Raw genomic sequence first — 20,319 nt, 5'->3', positions numbered from 1 at the left:
ATCTCTGAGTATAAATATACAAATCACTAGAAGTAGCAACACAAGTTAATAAGGCCATAAACAAAGCAAAAACAAAATACTGCGGATGCTGGAAATCTGAAATAAAAACAGTAAATGCTGGAAATACTCAGTAGGTCAGGCAGCATCTGTGGAGATAGAAACAGAGTTAACACTTCAGGTTGATGACCTTTCATCAGCCAGTTCTGATGAAGGGTCATCAACCTGAAACGTTAATCTGTTTCTCTCTCCATAGATGCTGCCTGACCTGAGTATTTCCAACATTTTCTGTTTTGTTTCATAAACAAAGCAAATCACGCACCAGGATTTATTTCTAAAGGGATAGAATTGAAAAGTAGAGAAGTTATGCAAAACTTGTATCGAGCCTTGGTTAAACCACACTCGGATACTGTATTGAATTCTGCTCGCCATATTATAAAAAGGATTGAGGCACACTGGTGAGGGTGCAAAAAAGGTTTGCAAGGATACCAGAAATGTGAGGTTATACCTATCAGGAAAGGATGAACAGGCTGGATCTCTTTTCTCCTGAAAAGAGCAGGCTGAGGGGTGATCTATTAGAGGTCTTTAAAATTTTGAAAGGTTTTGACAAAGTCGACACCAAGAGTGTTTCAACTTGGGAAGAGCAAAACTAGAGGCCGTCAATATAAGATAGTCATCAAGAAATCAAATAGAGAATGTGGACCTCGCTACACAGGGAGTGGTTGTAGCGAATAGTATAGATGCATTGAAGAGGGGGCTAAATAAGCATATGAGGGAGAAGGGAATAGAGGGTTATGATAGTTATATAAGGAAAGACAGGAGGAGGCTCGAGTGGAGCATGAACGCTGGCATGGACTGATCAGGCCAAATGGCCCGTTTCTGTCCTGCTGTCAGTCAAAAAAGTGATAAAAGTTTGTGGACCATAAAATGGCTTTTTCAAAGAGAATTATACTTGTTCCCAAACATACATGAGTTCTCTTAATTATTGTCAATCTTGTTTTTAAACTTAAATGGCAAATACAAAATTATTTAATTTCAAATAAATATATCTTCTGATAGAGTTTTGCATTGCAAATCCAAATCATATTTGTATGCCACTCCAACATAGCAACAATCTCGCATTGTCGTGTGTACACTCTTGTACTTAACAATTAATTGTGGATCCTATACATTAACTGTTAGCCTTTTCAAAATTATATAATGAAAATGTGTACGCCCATTTGCTTAAGTGTGCACTACCTGTAAACCAGTATAAACTTGTAAATTCAGTAGTATGCATGTCACAAATGACATGTTTCAGTGCCTCCTTAAGTGCACTTTGTTTTTGTCATCATTATTTGTTTTAAGATACATAAATTACGCTGTGTCATTTTATATTTTAAATCAGTTTTTCTGTACCTACTCTAGAGACTTCTATCCTGCTTCAGGCATGGTCGGTGCAATGTACTTCCTCCACAGCACTTCCCTTTGGTTTATGACATCTGTCCATCATGTGGATCCATCCATGTGCCATGGCAGTTGAAGAATTTTTAAACTTAACCATTGAGCTGCATTGGAGTTTGAATATTATTCAAGGCTGCATTTCCCACTTGATGAAAATGCTGATAAACATAAAGCTGTTCAACTCTTGCACAGATTAAATATTAATGGGATTAGATCCCACCCCCAAAACAACATGCATATAGATATTTTCCACCTCCAGTGCTCCAATTCGATATTATGTCAGACTAACATTTTGTGCCATCTTTTCCAGGACTGGGAAAGGGAATGAGTGAGCGAGCCAAAGCTCTTAGCCTGTGACATAGCTGTTTCTGTTGTTTCAAACACACTAATCATTTTTGAGTGTATCTTCTATCAAACATTGTTTGTACTGGTGTCAAAGTGCATTGAACTTTGCCAGAAATGCTACTTAACTTGTGGAATATTCTATCGCCATGAATACTCCTTAAGCAGGGCCACGTTTAGAGTATGTACCAAAACACTTCCATTAAACATTGTTATGTCCATTGTGCTTAATTTTGGTTGATTGGTGTAACTTCTGAGTGCAACATATTAGCAAAAAGGGTTTCAAATGGATCTGAGCTGGCTTAAAGTCCCTCAATTTCCACAGAGCCAGAAAAATAACAACAATCAAAAGCATTTGTGCATGTGTGTGTATGCATGTACATATAAACACTTAAAATGGCTTGTTTGGAATATATTTTATAAAATTAAAAATAAAAAGACTGACAAACCATTTTGTGTTTAACCATTGAAAAATTTTACTTTTGGATTCTAAAAATTAATTAAAAGCTTAGCACAGCTGTGTTGCATTTATATGGCTAGGACCTTGTCTACCTCACCAAAGTTAAAATATAATTGAGCAGAAAGGCTGAGGAAGCAAACAGACCCATTTGCTTTGATTGGGCCAGAATTGTAACCTTTCATTTTCTTTTCCCCACCACAGAAGTTCTATGCCTCTAATTTCAACTGTACACTCGGTCCTTATTTTTGCTTTCCCAAAAGGCATCCCATACTGGCCCCCCTTCACTCCCTTTTTAACCATGACTTACAGGCAATATGACATTTGACGAGACTAAAGAAGCAGCTAATAAGCAAATTTGGTACCTGTTAGTTATTGAAGCCCACTTAAGGAACAATAGACCATACCTTCATTTTTAATCTAAAAATTTAAGAAGTTGTATTTTTCTAAAAATGCAACTTAATCCAGCAATAAAAACTTAAAGCCATAATATAAATGTGTGAACAACTATACACACATTAACTTCCTTTTAAACTTTTGAAATTATAGCAATGTATTCAGAAAGTGCCTGCTACCACACTAGCAGACTAGCTAGAATCAATTGAGAAAAGCATCCTACAGAGCACATCTGTATTGTACAATCTTAGACGGGTTCATTTGGAAGTTACACACAGAAAATGTAGCATTTTATTTGAAATATTAGTACTGTGTGACTTTAAGTTATTGTGATTGAATGGTTGTTGGGATAATAGTCATCTTAGAGATAGCTAGTGGAGTATTGTTTCCTTGTAGGAGAAATGCCGCCATCGCCCCTGACAGCTTAAGCCCCTAGTATAGCCTACTCAGTCATGCCAGCTGCCATGGAGAAGACACAAGGAAAAATGTGGTGACATAATCACATAATTGAACCAAGCTGTTACATAATCCATTGTTTGGTATTAAAGAGTTTAAGATTTCTATTACAGGAACACACATGGGAGCAGGTAGACTTATGGGTATTGCATTTTAGCATAAAGTTCCTACTGGAGGCGCAAAAATATTAATGTTAATAGCAAAACTTAGACATCAAAAAAATATTCAGGAAGCAAAAGGTGCTGCAGTGCATTAGTGACTGGCCTGCTGCAGGTTAATGCCTGTCTTAAAATAATGCTGGCACGATTGGTAGTTGCACCAAAGGTCACCTATCATGAAAAAAAAAATGCTTTTGTCTCTGCACCAGTGAGTCACCTGGTCATAAAATAGGAACATAAAACTTCTGATCCATCTGCAGTTCCAAACCCAATGTAGGAGTCAGGAGTGAGATGGAATACTCCACTAGCCTGGATGAGAGCAGCTCCAATAACACTCAAGTAGCTCAACACCATCCATGACAAAGCAGCCCGCTTAATTGGCACCCCATTCACCACCTTAATCATACACTCTCTCCACCACTAGCGCACCCTGACTGCGGTATGTACCATCTATAAGATGCACTGCATCAACTTGCCAAGGTTTCGCCGATAGTACCTCTCAAACCTGCGGCCTCTACCACCTAGAATGACTAGGGCAGCAGGCGCGTGGGAACACCACCTGCAAGTTCCCCTCAAAGTCACACCATCCTGACATGGAAATATATTGCTGTTCCTTCGTTGTCACTGTGTCAAAATTGTGGAACACCCAACCTAACAGCACTGTGGAAGTACCTTCACCACACGGACTGCAGCAGTTCAAGAAGGTGACACGCCTCCACCTTCTCAAGGGCATTTAGGGATGGGCAATAAATGCTGGCCTTGCCAGCAACTCCTACATCCCGTGAATGAATTTTAAAAAAAAACATTGAATCATTTCGGGGCATGTTGAACTGATCACTAGACTGGCTTGCCAATATCCTGGGAGCTGACTACCTCGGCATTCACTTGTAGCAGAAGGCTGCTTTGTTGATTTTGTTTTATTATCTATGAGTAAAACAAGAGCCTTTCCAGGGTAGAGATGATGTGGATTCCCTTGTGGACTGTCAACTGAATCAGTTATGATAGACTCCAGGGATCAAGTCATATATAACTACATGTGCACTTTCAATCAAAACTATGTTGAGGCAAATGAAAATTGTCTGCTGCTTAGTATTTAATGTTTTGAGTACTACAGGACATTTTTTCTCTGCTTACAAAATGTGTGCATCTTTTTTTTATGATAACATCTGGAAAACTGATTTTCTATAAATTTGCAAAGATTAATGTTTCTGAGCAGAATGTCGAAGAAAGCCGAGAGCAAAATAACATTACTCCTTCCAATCTCCATTATTTTGTGTTTTTTTCATGTTCTCCTTTTGATTTCAGCTCCTCTCCAACAAACACTTTTTGGGTCATGAGGGGCACTGCTCGTAGAAGGCCAAAACCAATCCACAGAGTCTATAGGCCAAGTGAGAATTTCCTGGATCTGTCCGAGGAGCAGTGCATGAGGAAGCTGTATTTCTGCAGGCAGGCTGTCACTGATCTTTGCAGTAGCCTATAAGACGACCTGCTTGCTGAGCCAGGTGGTCATGCTTTCCCACTGGCTGTGAATGTCTTCGGGAGAGAAATTTGGGGCGTTTGCACCTCCCTTAAGGGGGGGCGCTAATGGGACGCAAATGACTTTTTGCCCGGGCACAGCGCCACTGACAACTTCCACGTAATTCCGCGGGAGTTTAGCCGCGACGATTACTGGTCGTGCCCCGAGGCAACCGGTAGCGCCCCGCTCCGCTGTGCAGGTGATGACATCATCAGCGTGCGCAGTGACCCGTTTTCGCCCAGGAGCATAAATTCGATGTCTGCGACAGCTTCAGAATGCGCTTCCCAGGCTGTAGGCCGTTCGCGGGGCAAAATTAAAGAGGAGGTGAGGAATTCGAAAACAAAATGGACAACTTACCGGTTGTAGCCTTCCTGTTCAATCGCGGGGTCCATGCTGCGATCTTGCAGCCTGGCATTCTGCTTGTGTGCCAGGCTCCTGCCATGGCACCCCGCTCCCTGGTGGTCCAGGGATGGCCCCGTTTCTCAGCCGCAGAGTCAGCAGCTTGGCCCTCCCCTTTAATGAAGGTGAGGGTCCTTTCTCCGCGGCAGCGCTGCGCCACTCGCAGATTCCTTCCGCCCTGCTCACGCCCCACAGAGCAAGTGGAGTGCGATATTTGGCACTGCACTTGCTCTTGGGGACAGTAAATCAAATATAGGTCACGGGGCGGGACTTCCACGCCTGGTTTAGAAACTCTCGCCTCGCGGCTGTTACCAGGCGGTATGCAATTTCGCCCCTTTAATATCTTTGCCTCAGGCTCATTCCAGGCTTATTATAGTGGGCATCTCCCATACCTATGTGCCTGGGTCAACCAATACATCACCTTTTCTGTGGATACCAACAATCAAAATGATAGAGCTCTGGGATTTGCAGCCGTGGCTGGCTCCCCTCGTGAGCAGGGTGTCATAGACTGCAGTCAAGTAGCCATCTAGGCACCAGCGAATTATCCAGCAGCTTTCGTCAATAGGATGGGATTTCACTCCATTAATGTCCAGCATAATGATCACCGCAGTAAGATCATGCAAGTTTCTGCCAGTTTTGCAGGCAGAGAATACACTAATAGCGTTCAATTAATTTCTCGCCCAAGTGTAAATCCATAGTGCCTTTCTTAAGATTTACTCGCTCAACTATACATACAGGGTGGATAAAGGGTAACCAGTGGATGTGGTGTATTTGGACTTCCAGAAAGCATTTGACAAAGTGCCACATAAAAGGTTACTGCACAAGATAAAAGTTCACGGGGTTGGGGGTAATATATTAGCATGGATAGAGGATTGGCTAACTAACAGAAAACAGAGTTGGGATATATGGGTAATTCTCGGGTTGGCAACTAGTGGGGTGCCGCAGGGATCAGTGCTTGGACCCCAACTATTTACAATCTATATTAACGACTTGAATGAATGGACTGAGTGTGACGTAGCCAAGTTTGCTGACGATACAAAGATGGGAGGAAAAGCAATGTGTGAGGAGGACACAAAAAACCTGCAAAAGGAGTATAATGTTGGAAAGTGTGAGGTTATGCGCTTTGGCAGAAAAAAAATCAAAGAGCTAGTTATTATTTAAATGGAGAAAGATTGCAAAATGCTGCAGTACAGCGGGACCTGGGGGTCCTGGTGCATGAAACACAAAAGGTTAGTATGCAGGTACAGCAAGTGATCAGGAAGGCCAATGGAATCTTGGCCTTTATTGCAAAGGGGATAGAGTATAAAAGCAGGGAAGTCTTGTTACAGTTATACAGGGTATTGGTGAGGCCACACCTGGAATACTGTGTCAGTTTTGGTTTCCATATTTCAGAAAGAATATGCTTGCTTTGGAGGCAGTTTGGAGAAAGTTCATTAGGTTGATTCTGGAGATGAGGGGGTTGACTTATGAGGAAAGGTTGAGTAGGTTGGGCCTCTACACCTTGGAATTCAGAAGAATGAAAGGTGATCTTACCGAAACGTATAAGATTATGAGGGGGCTTGACAAGGTGGATGCAGAGAGGATGTTTCCACTGATAGGGGAGACTAGAACTAGAGGGCACGATCTTAGAATAAGGGACCACCCATTTAAAACTGAGATGAGGAAGAATTTCTTCTCTGAGGGTTGTAAATCTATGGAATTCGCTGCCTCAGAGAGCTGTGGAAGCTGGGTCATTGAATAAATTTAAGACAGAGATAGACAGTTTCTTAACTGATAAGGGGTTATGGGGAGTGGGCAGGGAAGTGGATCTGAATCCATGATCGGATCAGCCATGATCCTATTAAATGGCAGAGTAGGCTTGAGGGGCCGTATGGCCTACTCCTGCTCCTATTTCTTATGTTCTTATGTAAGGTGCTCCCCCAGTGGTTTGTTTGGCAAAACTGGTGGAAGGCTGTTGTTGCAACTGCTGGTGGATGGTGACATCTTGGATTTCAAGCCTGAAAGGGCCTGGATACAGACTGTAGCATTTTGGCTGCTGTCGGTGCAGTCTGATCCAGCTGGATTTCAGCATCATGGTGGTTATTGGTTGAGAAGGTGGAGAAAGAGTAGACATGCTAACATCCTGAGAGGGAAACACGTACTACTTGTCCACTGCTGGTCACATGCGGCTAGGGCTGATAACTCCCACTTATCTGTGAGCATACAGACTGCAGGATGTGAATGATGTCTTAAAAGCCCCTATCGATGTGGTCCATCAGTCTTCAAGGTGGAGCATATCTTGGAGCCCAGAGTCTGGATGGCAACCGTTTGGGCTTCCATTAAAGCTGCACAGGTTGGTGACGCAGACCCCTGTTGTGAGGGCCCGGCTGTACCTCCGCTGGAGGTGGCTACATGCTCCAAGGTAGATTGCAGAGTGCTGATGCCACACAAGCTGTAAGCAGAGTCCTCCATACTTTCAGCAATGCTGCAGCAACTCCTTGACAGGCCTTCCAATACCTTATATAATTGCTTGTGTGCCTCAGTTTTCTTTTCACAGCTGAGCTTCTGAAGTCTGCATCTCTGTCCTGCACAGCAGAGTTTGGAGAAAACTTTGTCCTCCGGCGAGCCATCTCCTGGTCTGTCCTTCCCACGACTGCCTGCTCCTGCGCACTCATGCTGAGAGTTTCATTAATTGCCGAACCCTCAAACTCACTGTTTAATGCAACCGGGTGCCATTCTGTGCTGGTAATTGGGAGGGATGGAGCGCATGACAGCCCATTGTCAGCAGAATTGTCCTCTTCCGAGGTGTCATCTTCAGGTTCTTTCTGACAATAAATACCTAGAGGAAAGAAAACAGGGACAAGAGTAAGAATGGCATTGACAGGCTGGACAGTATAAAAAAAAGACTTGGATTTATATAGCGCCTTTCACGACCACCGGATGTCTCAAAGCGCTTTACTGTACTTTTGGAGTGTAGTCACTGTTTGCCAATTTGAGTACAACAAGCTCCCACAAACAGCAATGTGATAACCAGATAACCTGTTTTTGTTATGTTGGTTGAGGGATAAATATTGGCAAGGACACCGCCCCTGCTCTTTTTCGAAGTAGTGCCATGGGATCTTTTACGTCCACTTGAGAGAGCAGACGAGGCCTCGGTTTAACATGTCATCCGAAAGACGGCACCTCCGACAGTGCAGCACTCCCTCAGCACTGGAGTGTCAGCCTAGATTTATCTGCTCAAGTTCCTGAAGTGGGACTTGAACCCACAACCTTCTGACTGAGAAGAGTGTGTGCTATCCACTGAGCCACAGCTGACACTGTGAGTAGAAGATGATCAGCTTCACAATGTCATCTTCTGGGTGAATGTGTAATTTCTTGAAGTACATGTCGGGGCATAAGTAATAGGAAGACACTGTAATAAGTCACCAGCCTCAACAGCTGGAATATCGTCACTCTTGAAGGGCCATTGGTTTCCTGCTCCATCTGGGTTAGGTCTATGATGCTGAGTGTTCCTCCTCTGATCTCTCTTGTGTTGTGCACCATTTTCTCTTGCATAAAGAAAAGGTGAGTGTTATTGAGTGGCTATTAAAAAGGAAAATACATATGCTGAGATGGAGAAGAAGCATGATGCAAACAGGATTGGGAGATGTTCAATAGAAATCAAATGGCTGGAATGTAAAGTGAGGCAGCAGTCATGAGGAATTCCTGGTCAGATGCAACTGTGTGAGAACAGAATGCTGTTAGAGGCTGCTGCGAAGGCAGCAAGCAAGAGATGACTTTATGAATGAGAATGAGGTGGTATAGCGTGCCTTTGTGATTGGTGGAGAAGGATGTGATGCAGAGGAGGGAAGTGTTCAGAGTGCTGGATGAATGGGAAGGACTGTTGTCAGGTGTTCTGCAGAGAGATGGAGAAATGAAGAGCTGTATTCACCCTTGCTGTGCTTGTCAGGTCATTGAAGCTGGGGTGATGCTCCTAGTACTCAAGCTCAGCCACCATTCTTTTAAAGAAAAGGGGGCAGTTTCTCTCTATTCTCCGCCCCATCGATTCAGGCGGCAATTTGTCACATAATTCGAATTATCCACTCCAAATGGGGCAGAGGGCATTTTCGGCCTTTCTGTTTGGCGAATGGGAAAACTGATATTCTGGGCACCACAGTTTAGGAAGGATGTCAAGGCCTTGGAGAGGGTGCAGCGGAGATTTACTAGAATGGTCCTGGGATGTGGGACTTCTGTTATGCAGAGAGACTAGAGAAGCTGGGATTGTTCTCCTTAGAGCAGAGAATGTTGAGGGTTTTGGTAAGAGTAAATAAGGAGAAAATGTTTCTAGTGGCAGGAGGGTCGGTAACCCAAGGGCACAGATTGAACACAATTGATAAAAGAACCAGAGGGGAGATGAGGAGAGTTTTTTTTTTAACGCAGCGAATTGTCTCGAATGTGCTGCCTGAAAGGGTGGTGGAAGAAGATTCAATATTAACTTTCAAAAGGGAATTGGATATATACTTAAAAAGGAAAAATACTGCAGGCTATGGGGAAAGAGCAGAGGTGTCTGACTAATTGGATAGCTTTTTCAAAGAGCCGGCACGGTTCCGATGGGCCGAACAGCCTTCTGTGCTATACGATTCCATGATATTCCAAATTGGCCTGCAGGAAGAGCATCTGCTATAGCTGACTGTAGTTATATTGTTGCTGCTCCAGATTTGTTTGTAATACCCTGGTTTTCAAAACCCTAAAGCAGTAAAGTTTAGGGAGAGGGCGAAATGGAAACTGCTGTTGTCTCAAATGAAAATGTCATCCAGACTCAAAACTTTTGTGGTGCAAATTAAGTTAAATGTTGTGTGTTTAAATCACCCATAAATGGGAGCTAGACCTCATTAACAGATTTCAGTTGTGTACAGTTGTCCCCATTCACAACTTTCATATATGTTCCAATTGAACAGATTATGGTTGGTGAATCATTGCAATGCTGCTTCATTCTAAGTTTGCATTTGGTCCACTTCTCAATTGTTTCCACTCCATTTTCAAATAATAGACAGTGTACTTCTGTTGTTCTGTTGCAGGAGGTACTGAGTTCAGTAAAGATGTTTTAACATCTAATTTCTTAGTACTTTTAAAACTTCTGTTACAGGCAGATGAAGGAACAAAGCAAGAAGGTGGCTAACCTAAAGCACAAAGAGCAGGTAGAAAAGAAAAAAAATGCCCAGCTGCTGGAGGAGGCACGCCGAAGGGAAGATAATCTAGCTGATGACTCCCATCAGCTCCAGGTATGAAATCCTGTCACACTAATTTAGGTTATATTTCAGCAGATTTGGTGTCCTTCCCCAGGAGCTTCAAGTGTGCAGTTATTTCTGTTCTCTGAAAGCTGCTTGTCTGCCACTGTTCAAGGAATGAATGTCCATACTTCTCAACTGGGCCAGGAGAAGGAGCACTTCATTAATGTGGAACATTCCATTTTTGGGCTCGGGAAAAACAAATATATTCCTGTAAGCATACAGGAAGAGCATCTGCTGCAGCTGACTCAAGGGGCTTTGATGCTACTCGTGATGTATTTATAATACCAGTTTTCAGAAACCTGTGCAGTAAAGTTTCGAGAGGGGGCAAACTGGAAACCATTGTTGGCCTAAAAGAAAAGTATAATCCAAACATAAAACTGTTCGGTGAGAATGAATTGTAAACAATTCCAACCCAGGTTATCTTTTAATAACAGTATCACAATGATATTTTTAGTGGTCAAGTGAAGGGAGAAGGTTATGTTTTCATATTGTTGCAGGGACTATTCATGTATGTGAATTCTTTCATGGTTACACCCCTCCTTATCTTTGTAACCTCCTCCTGCTCCTACCCGAACCCCCCAGAACTCTACCTTCCTCTGACTCTGGCCTTTTGTGTACCCCAGCCTCCTTTCATCCTACCATTGGCGACTGTTACTTCATTTGTCTGGGCCCTCTCCTCCCTAAACCTTTGTGGCGCTCCACCTCCTCCTTTAAGACCCACCTTAAAATCAAACTCTTTGGCCAAGCTTTTGATCACCCCTCGTAATATTTCCTTCTTTGGCTCATGTCCCTTGTTGTCTGAAATATCTTGTGACTTTTTTCTATGTGTAGCACTATATAAATGCAAGTTGTTGCATTAAAATTTTATTCATAGGTGATGAGTGTCTTTTCATTCCCAAAGCAGAGACATTTAAGTACCTGTGGGCCAAATTTTGCTGCAGCAGGATATCTAACGGCATCTGCCGTTAGTTAGACTTGCCCTTGCATGTTTAGGTTTTTTAATTCTTTGCATCAAAAGTTGCTTAACATCTGAGCTGTTAACGCCGCAGCGAGGGAAACGGCATCTGGGACCTGTGTGAACAGGGCAAGCAATCTGTTTGAAGGAAGTGGAATTAGAGTGGGTGAATTCAATGTCAAATTGGTTACAGAAAGAGAAATAGAGAGAGTGAAAAAAAGATTGGATTAAGAAAGAGAAAAAAAGAGACAAAGAAAAAGGAAATTTTTAAAATTTTACATTTTTGAACCTCCAACAGCAATTAAACCCTGAAGGAATGTGGCTCCACGCATAATAATTTTCAGAGAGGTTGTTTTGCAGCAATTAGCACTTATTATGTTGTTAAAGGGTACTTGCACTGGAATGAACAAGACTTAACTTTCTGTGGGGAGTTTAGTTCGTATCTACCGCACAAATACAGCAGCTGTATAACGTATAATGCATTTCAATGGTGAACCAGACAGAGAGATGCCATTTTCACAAAGCTAACGGTAGAGCAGTGCAAATCAGACAGCAACTTTTCATAGAATCATTGAACGGTTACAACACTGAAGGAGGCCATTCGGCCCATCGAGCACTTCAGCTAGTCCCACTCCCCTGCCCTTTCCCCGTATCGCTGCATTTTGTTTTCCTTCAGGTACTTATCCAATTCACTTTTGAAAGCTACGATTGAATCTGCCTCCATCACCCTCTCAGGCAGTACATTCCAGATCCTAACCACTCACTGAATAAAACATTTTTTCCTCCGGGGGTTGCCTTTGGTTCTTCTGCCAATCACCTTAACTCTGTGTGCTCTGGTTCTCGACCTTCCTGCCAGTGGGAACAGTTTCTCTATATATCTACTCTGTCTATCAAATCTGCCCTCAACCTTCTCTACTCCAAGGAAAACAACCCCAGCTTCTCCAGTTTATCCACATAACTGAAGTCCCTCATCGCTGCAACAATTCTTGTACATTTTTTCTGTGCCGTCTCTAAGGCCTTCACATCCTTCCGAAAGTGCAGTGCCCAGAATTGGACACACTACGCGAGGTGAGGTCGGACCAGTGTTTTATAAATGTTCATCATAACTTCTTTGTTTTTGTACTTTGATGGCAAAAACGTGAAGGCAGAATATTATCTGAATGGCGGCAGATTAGGAAAAGGGGAGGTGCAACGAGACCTGGGTGTCATGGTACATCAGTCATTGAAAGTTGGCATGCAGGCAGTGAAGAAGGCAAATGGCATGTTGGCCTTCATAGCTAGGGGATTTGAGTATAGGAGCAGGGAGGTCTTAATGCAGTTGTACAGGGCCTTGGTGAGGCCTAACCTGGAATATCATGTTCAGTTTTGGTCTCCTAATCTGAGGAAGGATGTTCTTGCTATTGAGGGAGTGCAGGGAAGATTCACCAGACTGATTCCCGGGATGGCAGGACTGACATATGAGGAGAGACTGGATCGACTGGGCCTGTATTCACTGGAGTTTAGAAGAATGAGAGGGGATCTCATAGAATCATATAAAATTCCGACGGGACTGGACAGGTTAGCTGCAGGAAGAATGTTCCCGATGTTGGGGAAGTCCAGAACCAGGGGTCACAGTCCAAGGATAAGGGGTAAGCCATTTAGGACCAAGATGAGGAGAAACTTCTTCACTCAGAAAGTTGTTAACCTGTGGAATTCTCTACCGCAGGGAGTTGTTGATGTCAGTTCGTTAGATATATTCAGGAGAGAGTTAGATATGGCCCTGATGGCTAAAAGGATCAAGGGGTATGGAGTGAAAGCAGGAAAGGGGTACTGAGGTGAATGATCAGCCATGATCTTATTGAATGGTGGCGCAGGCTCGAAGGGCCGATTGGCCTACTCCTGCACCTATTTTCTATGTTTCTATGTACTCTATGCCTCTATTTATGAAGCCCAGGATCTCGTATGCTTTTTTAACCATTTTCTCAATGTGCCCTGCCACCTTCACCAATATGTGCACATATACCCCCAGGTCTCTCTCTTCCTGCGCTCCTGTTAGAATTGTACCCTTTAGTTTATATTGCCTTTCCTCGTATTTCCTACCAAAATGTATCACTTCGCACATTTCTGCGTTAAATTTCACCTTCCACGTGTCCACCCATTTCACTAGCCTGTCTATCTTCCTGAAGTCTGTCACTATCCTCCTCACTGTTCACTGTACTTCCAAGTTTGATGTCATCGACAAATTTTGAAATAGTCCCCTGTACACCTAAGCCCAAAGCATTAATATATAATCAAGAAAAGCAGTGGTCCTAGTACCGAGCCCTGGGGGACACCACTGTGTAGTTTCCTCCAGTTTGAAAAACAACCGTTCACCACTACTCTCTGTTCTGTCATTTAGCCAATTTCTTATACATGCTGTACTGTCCCTTTTATTCCATGGACTTTTACTTTTGCTGGCAAGCCTATTATGTGGCACTTTATCAAACTCCTTTTGGAAATCCATGTACACCACATCAAGCGCATTGCCCTCTTCGACTCTCTGTTACCTCATCAAAAACCTCAGTCAAGTTAGTTAGCCTTTAACAAATCCATGCTGGCTTTCCTTAATTAATCCACACTTAATTTTGTCCCTGATTATCGTATCTAAAAGCTTTCCCACTACTGAGGTTAAATTGACTGGCCTGTTGCTGAGTTTATCCTTACATCCTTTTTTGAACAAGGGTGTGTAACATTTGCAATTTTCCAATCCTCTGACACCACCCCTGCATCTGAAGAAGAATTGAAGATTATGGTCAGTACCTCCACAATTTCCACCTTTATTTCCCTCAGCATACCAGGATGCATCCCATCTGGTCCTGGTGACTTATCTACTTTATGTATAGCCAGCCTTTCAAGTGCCTCTATCAATTTATATCCCATCCAGTATCTCAACTAACTCCTCTTTCATTATGACCTTGGTAAAGGCAGATACAAAATACTCAATTAGTACCTCAGCCAGGCCCTCTCCCTCCATGTGTAGATCTTTTTGGTCCTAATCGGCCCCACCCATCCTCTTACTACCCGTTTACTTTTTATATGCCTAATGAGGACGTTTATATTCCCTTTTATATTAGTTGGCAACCTATTCCCATACTCTGGGGTAGAAACACCTCCGCCAGAAACGGGTCACACTTACCGTTTTTCCTGTGTTTTCACCACTGCAGTGGCTTCTTGCGTGAAATTCAGCTCTTTGTCTTTGTCTTTTTTTTTTCGAGCGGAGCAGATGTTGGTCATAATGGGGGCGGAAGGGGGGCAGAGAGCAGAAGATCGGTCATAAGAGGGGCGGAAGTGGGGGCGGGCGGATTCTCCGCCACTGTCAGTCATCAGCATAGCGCTGATGACATCATCACGCTGGCGCTTCACCACGTCTCTCCCCTTCACTTAAAGGGGAGAACCACTGCGAGCTCTGCAATTATTTTAGTTAGGTCCACTGGGCCACTAGGGAGGGTTTCGGCCAGGCCAGTGGCCTGGCACCCAAGAGGCAGTGCACCCTCCCCTTTAATGGCAGCTGCACCGCCATTTTGCGCGCACCGACAGAAAAAAAACTGTCGTGGGCACCATGCGGTGGCCGCAAGATTTTTAAAAAATTAATTTTGCTCGGGGGGGGCGGGAGATCGATGGTGCGCGCTTTGATGATGCACTTAGGAGGGTTCGGCAGCATCGGGGCGGAATTGGGGAGTGCCGGAAAAACCACTGAGGAGAATTTCACGAGCGGCAGCCATGCGACCAAAAATCGGCGGCCATTCGACGCCGCCGCTTTCTGGCGGTAACGGGTCTTATTAGGAGGCTGAATTTCGGCCCCTCTCCCCTTGCCCCTTTTATTTCCTTTTTCAGTTTCCCTTTGAACTTTCTATATTCAGTCTGGTTCCCACTTGTTGTCTGAGCATGACATCTGTCCCACGCCCCTTTTTTCTGCTTCATCTTGCTCTCTTTGGGCTCAAAATTGATGCACTCACTGCCCATTGCCGCCGACATTCCTCCTCGGGTTCCGCCCAGTGCCAGTTTTGATCTAGTCTGGAGCGGGCGGGAGGGGAGAGTCGCCGGGAACTGCCCGCTGACATCAGCGGACGGCCGAGTGATGTAAGTAGACTCCTGCCCGCTGAGATGCCAGATTGGTGCGGACAGGAGTCGGCACCAGAGAGGGGGTGGACCGCTGTGACGAGGCTGGTCTGTCCCCGATGGTAGGTATGAAGAGCTGGAAAAAAAAAGTGAGTAAAAATGTTTACATTTTTTTTTACAGGGACTTACCTGGATGGGGTCCAATGTTTTTTTTTAATGCTTTTCCTTTTCAGGTCTTCGACGCTCCGTGGGCCCGATTCCATCCTCGGCAGCACTTGGGTGGCAAGCGCCTTCGCTGCCGAGATTGGGAGCTCCCGCTAGCTGCCGCCCAGATTGGCGACATAAGTCCCTCATTTGTTGCCCACTGCCCTTTGAAGGACCTTTTTGATGAAAACCCCGCCCAAAGTACCGTCAGGCGGCCATTAGCGGTTCTTTGGGCGGCACTTAGGCCGGCGGGGGCCTTCACCAAATTTGGACCCTTTTAAATTATTCAGGAAGCTCTGACTTTGGTTGCCCGACCTTTCCCTCTCGTGGAAATGTACCTCGACTGTACCCGAACCATCTCCTCTTTAAAGGCAGCCCATTGTTTGATTACAGTTTTGCTTGCCAATCTTTGATTCCAATTTACCCAGGCCACTTCCATTCTCAACTGAAATTTGCCTTCCTCTAATTAAGTACTTTTACTCTAGATTGCTCCCCGTCCTTTTCCATCGCGAATCTAAACCTTATGATACTATGATCACTGTTCCCGTACTGACACTTGCTCCACTTGACCCACCTCATTCCCCAGAACCAGATCCTCCTTCCTTGTTGAGCCGGAAACGTACTGATCAAGAAAGTTCTTCTAAACACACTTCAGAAAATCTTCCCCCTCTCTGCCCGTTACACTATTACTATCCCAGTCTATTATTAGGATAGTTGAAGTCCCCCATTCTCACTACTCTATAGTTCTTGCACCTCTTTGTAATTTTCCTGAAAATTTGCACCGCTGTATTCTTCTCACTAGTTGTTAGCTGATAGAATACACCTAGTAGTGTAATGGCTCCTCTATTGTTGCTTAACTCTAATCAAATAGCTTCTGTCCTTGACCCATCCAGGACATCCTCTCTCTCCAGCACTATAATATTCTCCTTAATCAACACTGTCACCCCATCTGCTTGCTTTGCTTCCTTATCTTTCCTAAACACCTTATATCCAGGAATATTTAATACCCAATCCTGCTCTTTTTTGAGGCAATTCTCTGTTGTCGCCATGACATATTCCCATGTGGCTATTTATGCCTGCAGCCCACCAACCTATTTACCACGATTTGTGTGTTTACACTCATGCACTGTGAACCTATCTTAGATCATCTTGTATTCTCTCTTGATCTGACCCCACCTAATACTATACTATTTCTTACTCTAGTGCTATCTGTTTCTCCCAATCCTTTGTGCAACTTGTTTCTCCTATCTAGTGCTACATACTTGTGCCCACCCCCCTGCCAAATTAGCTTAAACTCTCCCCAACAGCACTAGCATATCCTCCCGTGAAGAAATTAGTCCCGGCTCTGTTGAGGTGCAACCTGTCCAGCCTGTACAGGTCCCACCTCCCCTAGAACCGGTCCCAATGTGCCAGGAATCGAAAGCCTGCAAGACCACAACCTTCTTTCTACCTATGTCACTGATACTGATATGGACCAATCCCTCTGGCTGTTCACCCTCCTCCCTCAAAATGTTCTGCAGCCACTCAGTGACATCCTTGACCTTGGCACCAGTGAGGCAACATACCATCCTGGAATCACACCCGTCTCGTCCCCTACCTATTGAATCCCCTATCACTATTGCTTTCCTGATCTTACTCCTCACCCCACCCCCACCCCGGGCAGCTGAGCCACCCATGGTGCCGTGGACTTGGCTTTGGCTGTACTCCCCAGAGGAACCATCGCCCTCACCAGTATTCGGTACTGAATACCGGTTACAGAGTGAGATGCACTTAGGAGACTTCTGCACTACCTGCCTGGTGCTCCTTGTCTGTCTGGTGGTCACCCATTCCCCCTCTGACTGTACACCCTTGCATTGCATGGTCTCACGGATGCACCGCAGTGACATCAGCTGCTGCTGAAGCTCCAAAACCCGGAGCTTGAGCTCCTCTAACTGACGATGCTTCATGCACACATGGTTATCCAGGACACAGGAAGAGTCCTGAAGTTCCTACATGGCACAAGAAGTGTATTCCATGGGACTGAGGTGCCCTGCCATGCCTCTATTTAATAGAATATTAACTAACTTAACAGAAATAAACTCAAGACTTCAAAAAAATCAATCAACAGCTATTCACTAATCAGCTCCCTCCATTTTGCTGACGTCACTTTAGGTTTTTTTAAATCTCGCTCCCTAAAGCTCACGCTCCCTCCGGCTCAGGGTTCTCGGGTCTACCTTTATCTCCGTCCGCTCCTCTTGCTCTCCTGCAGGTCTGCTCTCGAGTCTATTAACTTCAAGTCCTTGGGTTCTGTGGCTCCACTCCTCCTTTTCATTTAGATATCTCAACCGCCTTCCTCCTCGCCACTGAATTCCTGCTCTCACCAAATTGTTTCATTCTGCTTGTGATCCATTTCGATTCCGTTTACCGAGCTCTGCCTCCAAGCTCTGTGCTCAAGCTCAAACGTTTGGATATTTGAGTTTAACCTTGCATCTGCCCCTCCCTTGCTGTTGCTGTACCATTTGCACATAAATAAGAACGAACATCACTGTTACTTTGACAGGAAAATCTGAGCCAATTTTAGAAGCCTAATGCCTATAACAAGTACTGACATATAGGGTTGGATGGTTCCTGTTTTTCTGGTGCAATGTTGCTGTTAAAGTAGGTAAATGAATGGAGAAAATTAATGCTAAAAATCTACCAGTCCAAAGGAGTCTTGTTAATTTCCTGTGCTCCCACTCCAAGACTCCCAAAACACAGCTCAAAATCCAGCCTTCACCATTAAAGATGATGAGCTGCCACCTTGAAATAATCCCTCCTATTGAAAATAGGGCCAATTTGAAAATTATCTGCGTTTTTACGCCAACTCACTGGCTTTACCCAATAGCTTTCAAGTGCCACATTTTGGTTTTCTTCCCCCACACCCACAACATACACGCAAAATGCGTCAATGCTGGCTTGGGCACGCACCTAATTGAAATAAAAAGCCTGCCTCTGCTTTGACTCCAGAAGTTCTATTGCAGCTAGGCTCTTCTTAGCAGTGGGGCCCAATTTCTACTCTTCTATAGTTATGGATGCAGAGTGGAGTATGGATATTAGGGCCTCATTGGTCCAATCATCTCATCAGCAAGTTTACAGGGAGAAGGAATTCTGGTCTGGTAAATATGAAGGTATATCTTGATGATAGGAGAATTAGCATTGGACCAACAGCGTCATGCGAGTGCAGAGAGCAAAAGATTCAATAGGCATGGTGTTGGTAGATAACGCAATAAAGGTAATCTTCCAAACTGTGGTCAAAGTTAGAGTCATTATCGAAAAGTGAACCAGAATGTTAGCGTTTTCTTTAGGTGGGTAAGCAACTGTATTGTCAGAATGGAAGAGAGGGAGAAAGAAGGAATCACAAGTTATTTGGCAAGAGACCAGAAGGAATGGTTATTGGAGCGGTAGAAATAATCAATAGACACTTATTTCTGGTAAAGTTACACTAAGTAGCTTTCATAATGGGTTTCCAGCGGTTATGAACAGAAATCAAGATGTTGTACATTTAAAAAAAAATGTCTTCCTTGCCTCTCTTTAATATAACAACTGGTACTAAAGTACAATTCCACAGGGAGCAGCACCCCTTAAGCAATTTAGTTAAGCACCATTCTTCATAAGTGAGCCATGACAGTGAGTTTTGATGCTGTATATGACTGGTCGGGGCATCTCAATCCAACTCAATATTAGCAAGTTCCTGACTCCATCTCCTTTCTGGATGCTCACTTAGGCTGCACTTAAGGATGGGCTACTTTGGGGTCTTACTTGACTCTACGCTGAGTTCCAAACTGTTATATATGTGGACTTGTATTTACTCTGTACAGCTACCAGAGGGCTCATTCCCCGGAGTCACAAGGGATCCCATAATCCCTTGGGAGCACAGGTATTTAAGAAGGCTTCACAGGTTGGAGTGGCACTCTGGAGACCTGCAATAAAAGACTACGGTCACACTTTACTTAGAGCTCACAGTGTTCAGTCTGACTCTTTCTCCATACACAAGACAAACCTTACATGTAAACCATTACCAAGACCATGTACTTACAGTTCTGTAATATTGCTTTGTCTGTTGCACTTCACTCCCACTGCTACAAAACCCTCTGTTACATTTTTATACTTCACCAGATACTTCTCTCCAGATAAATCCCTTCGCAGCTTTATTTTACCATAAAATAAAAGCACAAAATGCAGGAAATACTCAGCAGGTCAGGCAGTTTCTGTGGAGAGAGAAACCGAGTTAACGTTTCAGGTCAATGCCCTTTCGCCAGAACTGGAAAAAGTTAGAGATGTAACAGGTTTTAAGCAAGTACAGAGGCTCGGAAAACAGGGAGGAGAGGAAAGAACAAAAGGGAAGGTCTGTGATAGGGTGGAAGGCAGGGGAGATTAAATGACTGAAGGGATGATGGTGCAAGGCAAAAGGAGATGGTAATGGGACATGTAAAGAAACAAAAGATGGGTCTAGTGGAGGGGTAAGTGGGAATAGTCAAATCATTAGCAACAGTTTCCGTCCGAAAACATGGAGACGAGGTTTATGATCTGAAATTATTGAGCTCCATATTGGGTCTGGAAGGCTGTAAAGTGCCTAATCGAAAGATGAGGTGCTGTTCCTTGAGCTTTCGTTGAGCTTCATTGGAACAATGTAGAAGGCTGAGGATACCGAG

At 44.1% G+C, this 20,319-nt stretch overlaps 1 protein-coding gene across 3 annotated transcripts in view; it reads left to right on the top strand.

Moving 5' to 3' along the window:
- Nucleotides 1-20,319, top strand: part of LOC139280807 (ELKS/Rab6-interacting/CAST family member 1-like) — a 1,247,673-nt gene that overhangs the window by 448,549 nt on the left and 778,805 nt on the right. For all 3 annotated transcript variants that reach the window (XM_070900522.1, XM_070900521.1, XM_070900523.1), the window contains one exon: nucleotides 10,269-10,404. In XM_070900522.1, coding sequence (XP_070756623.1) covers nucleotides 10,269-10,404 — 136 coding nt within the window. The remainder of the gene's footprint in view (nucleotides 1-10,268; nucleotides 10,405-20,319) is intronic.

This window comes from Pristiophorus japonicus, chromosome 15 (assembly GCF_044704955.1).
Source record: "Pristiophorus japonicus isolate sPriJap1 chromosome 15, sPriJap1.hap1, whole genome shotgun sequence".
NCBI lineage: Eukaryota > Metazoa > Chordata > Chondrichthyes > Pristiophoridae > Pristiophorus > Pristiophorus japonicus.
The sequence above is the reverse complement of the archived record's forward strand: the minus strand, read 5'-3'. Positions and strand labels throughout refer to the sequence as shown.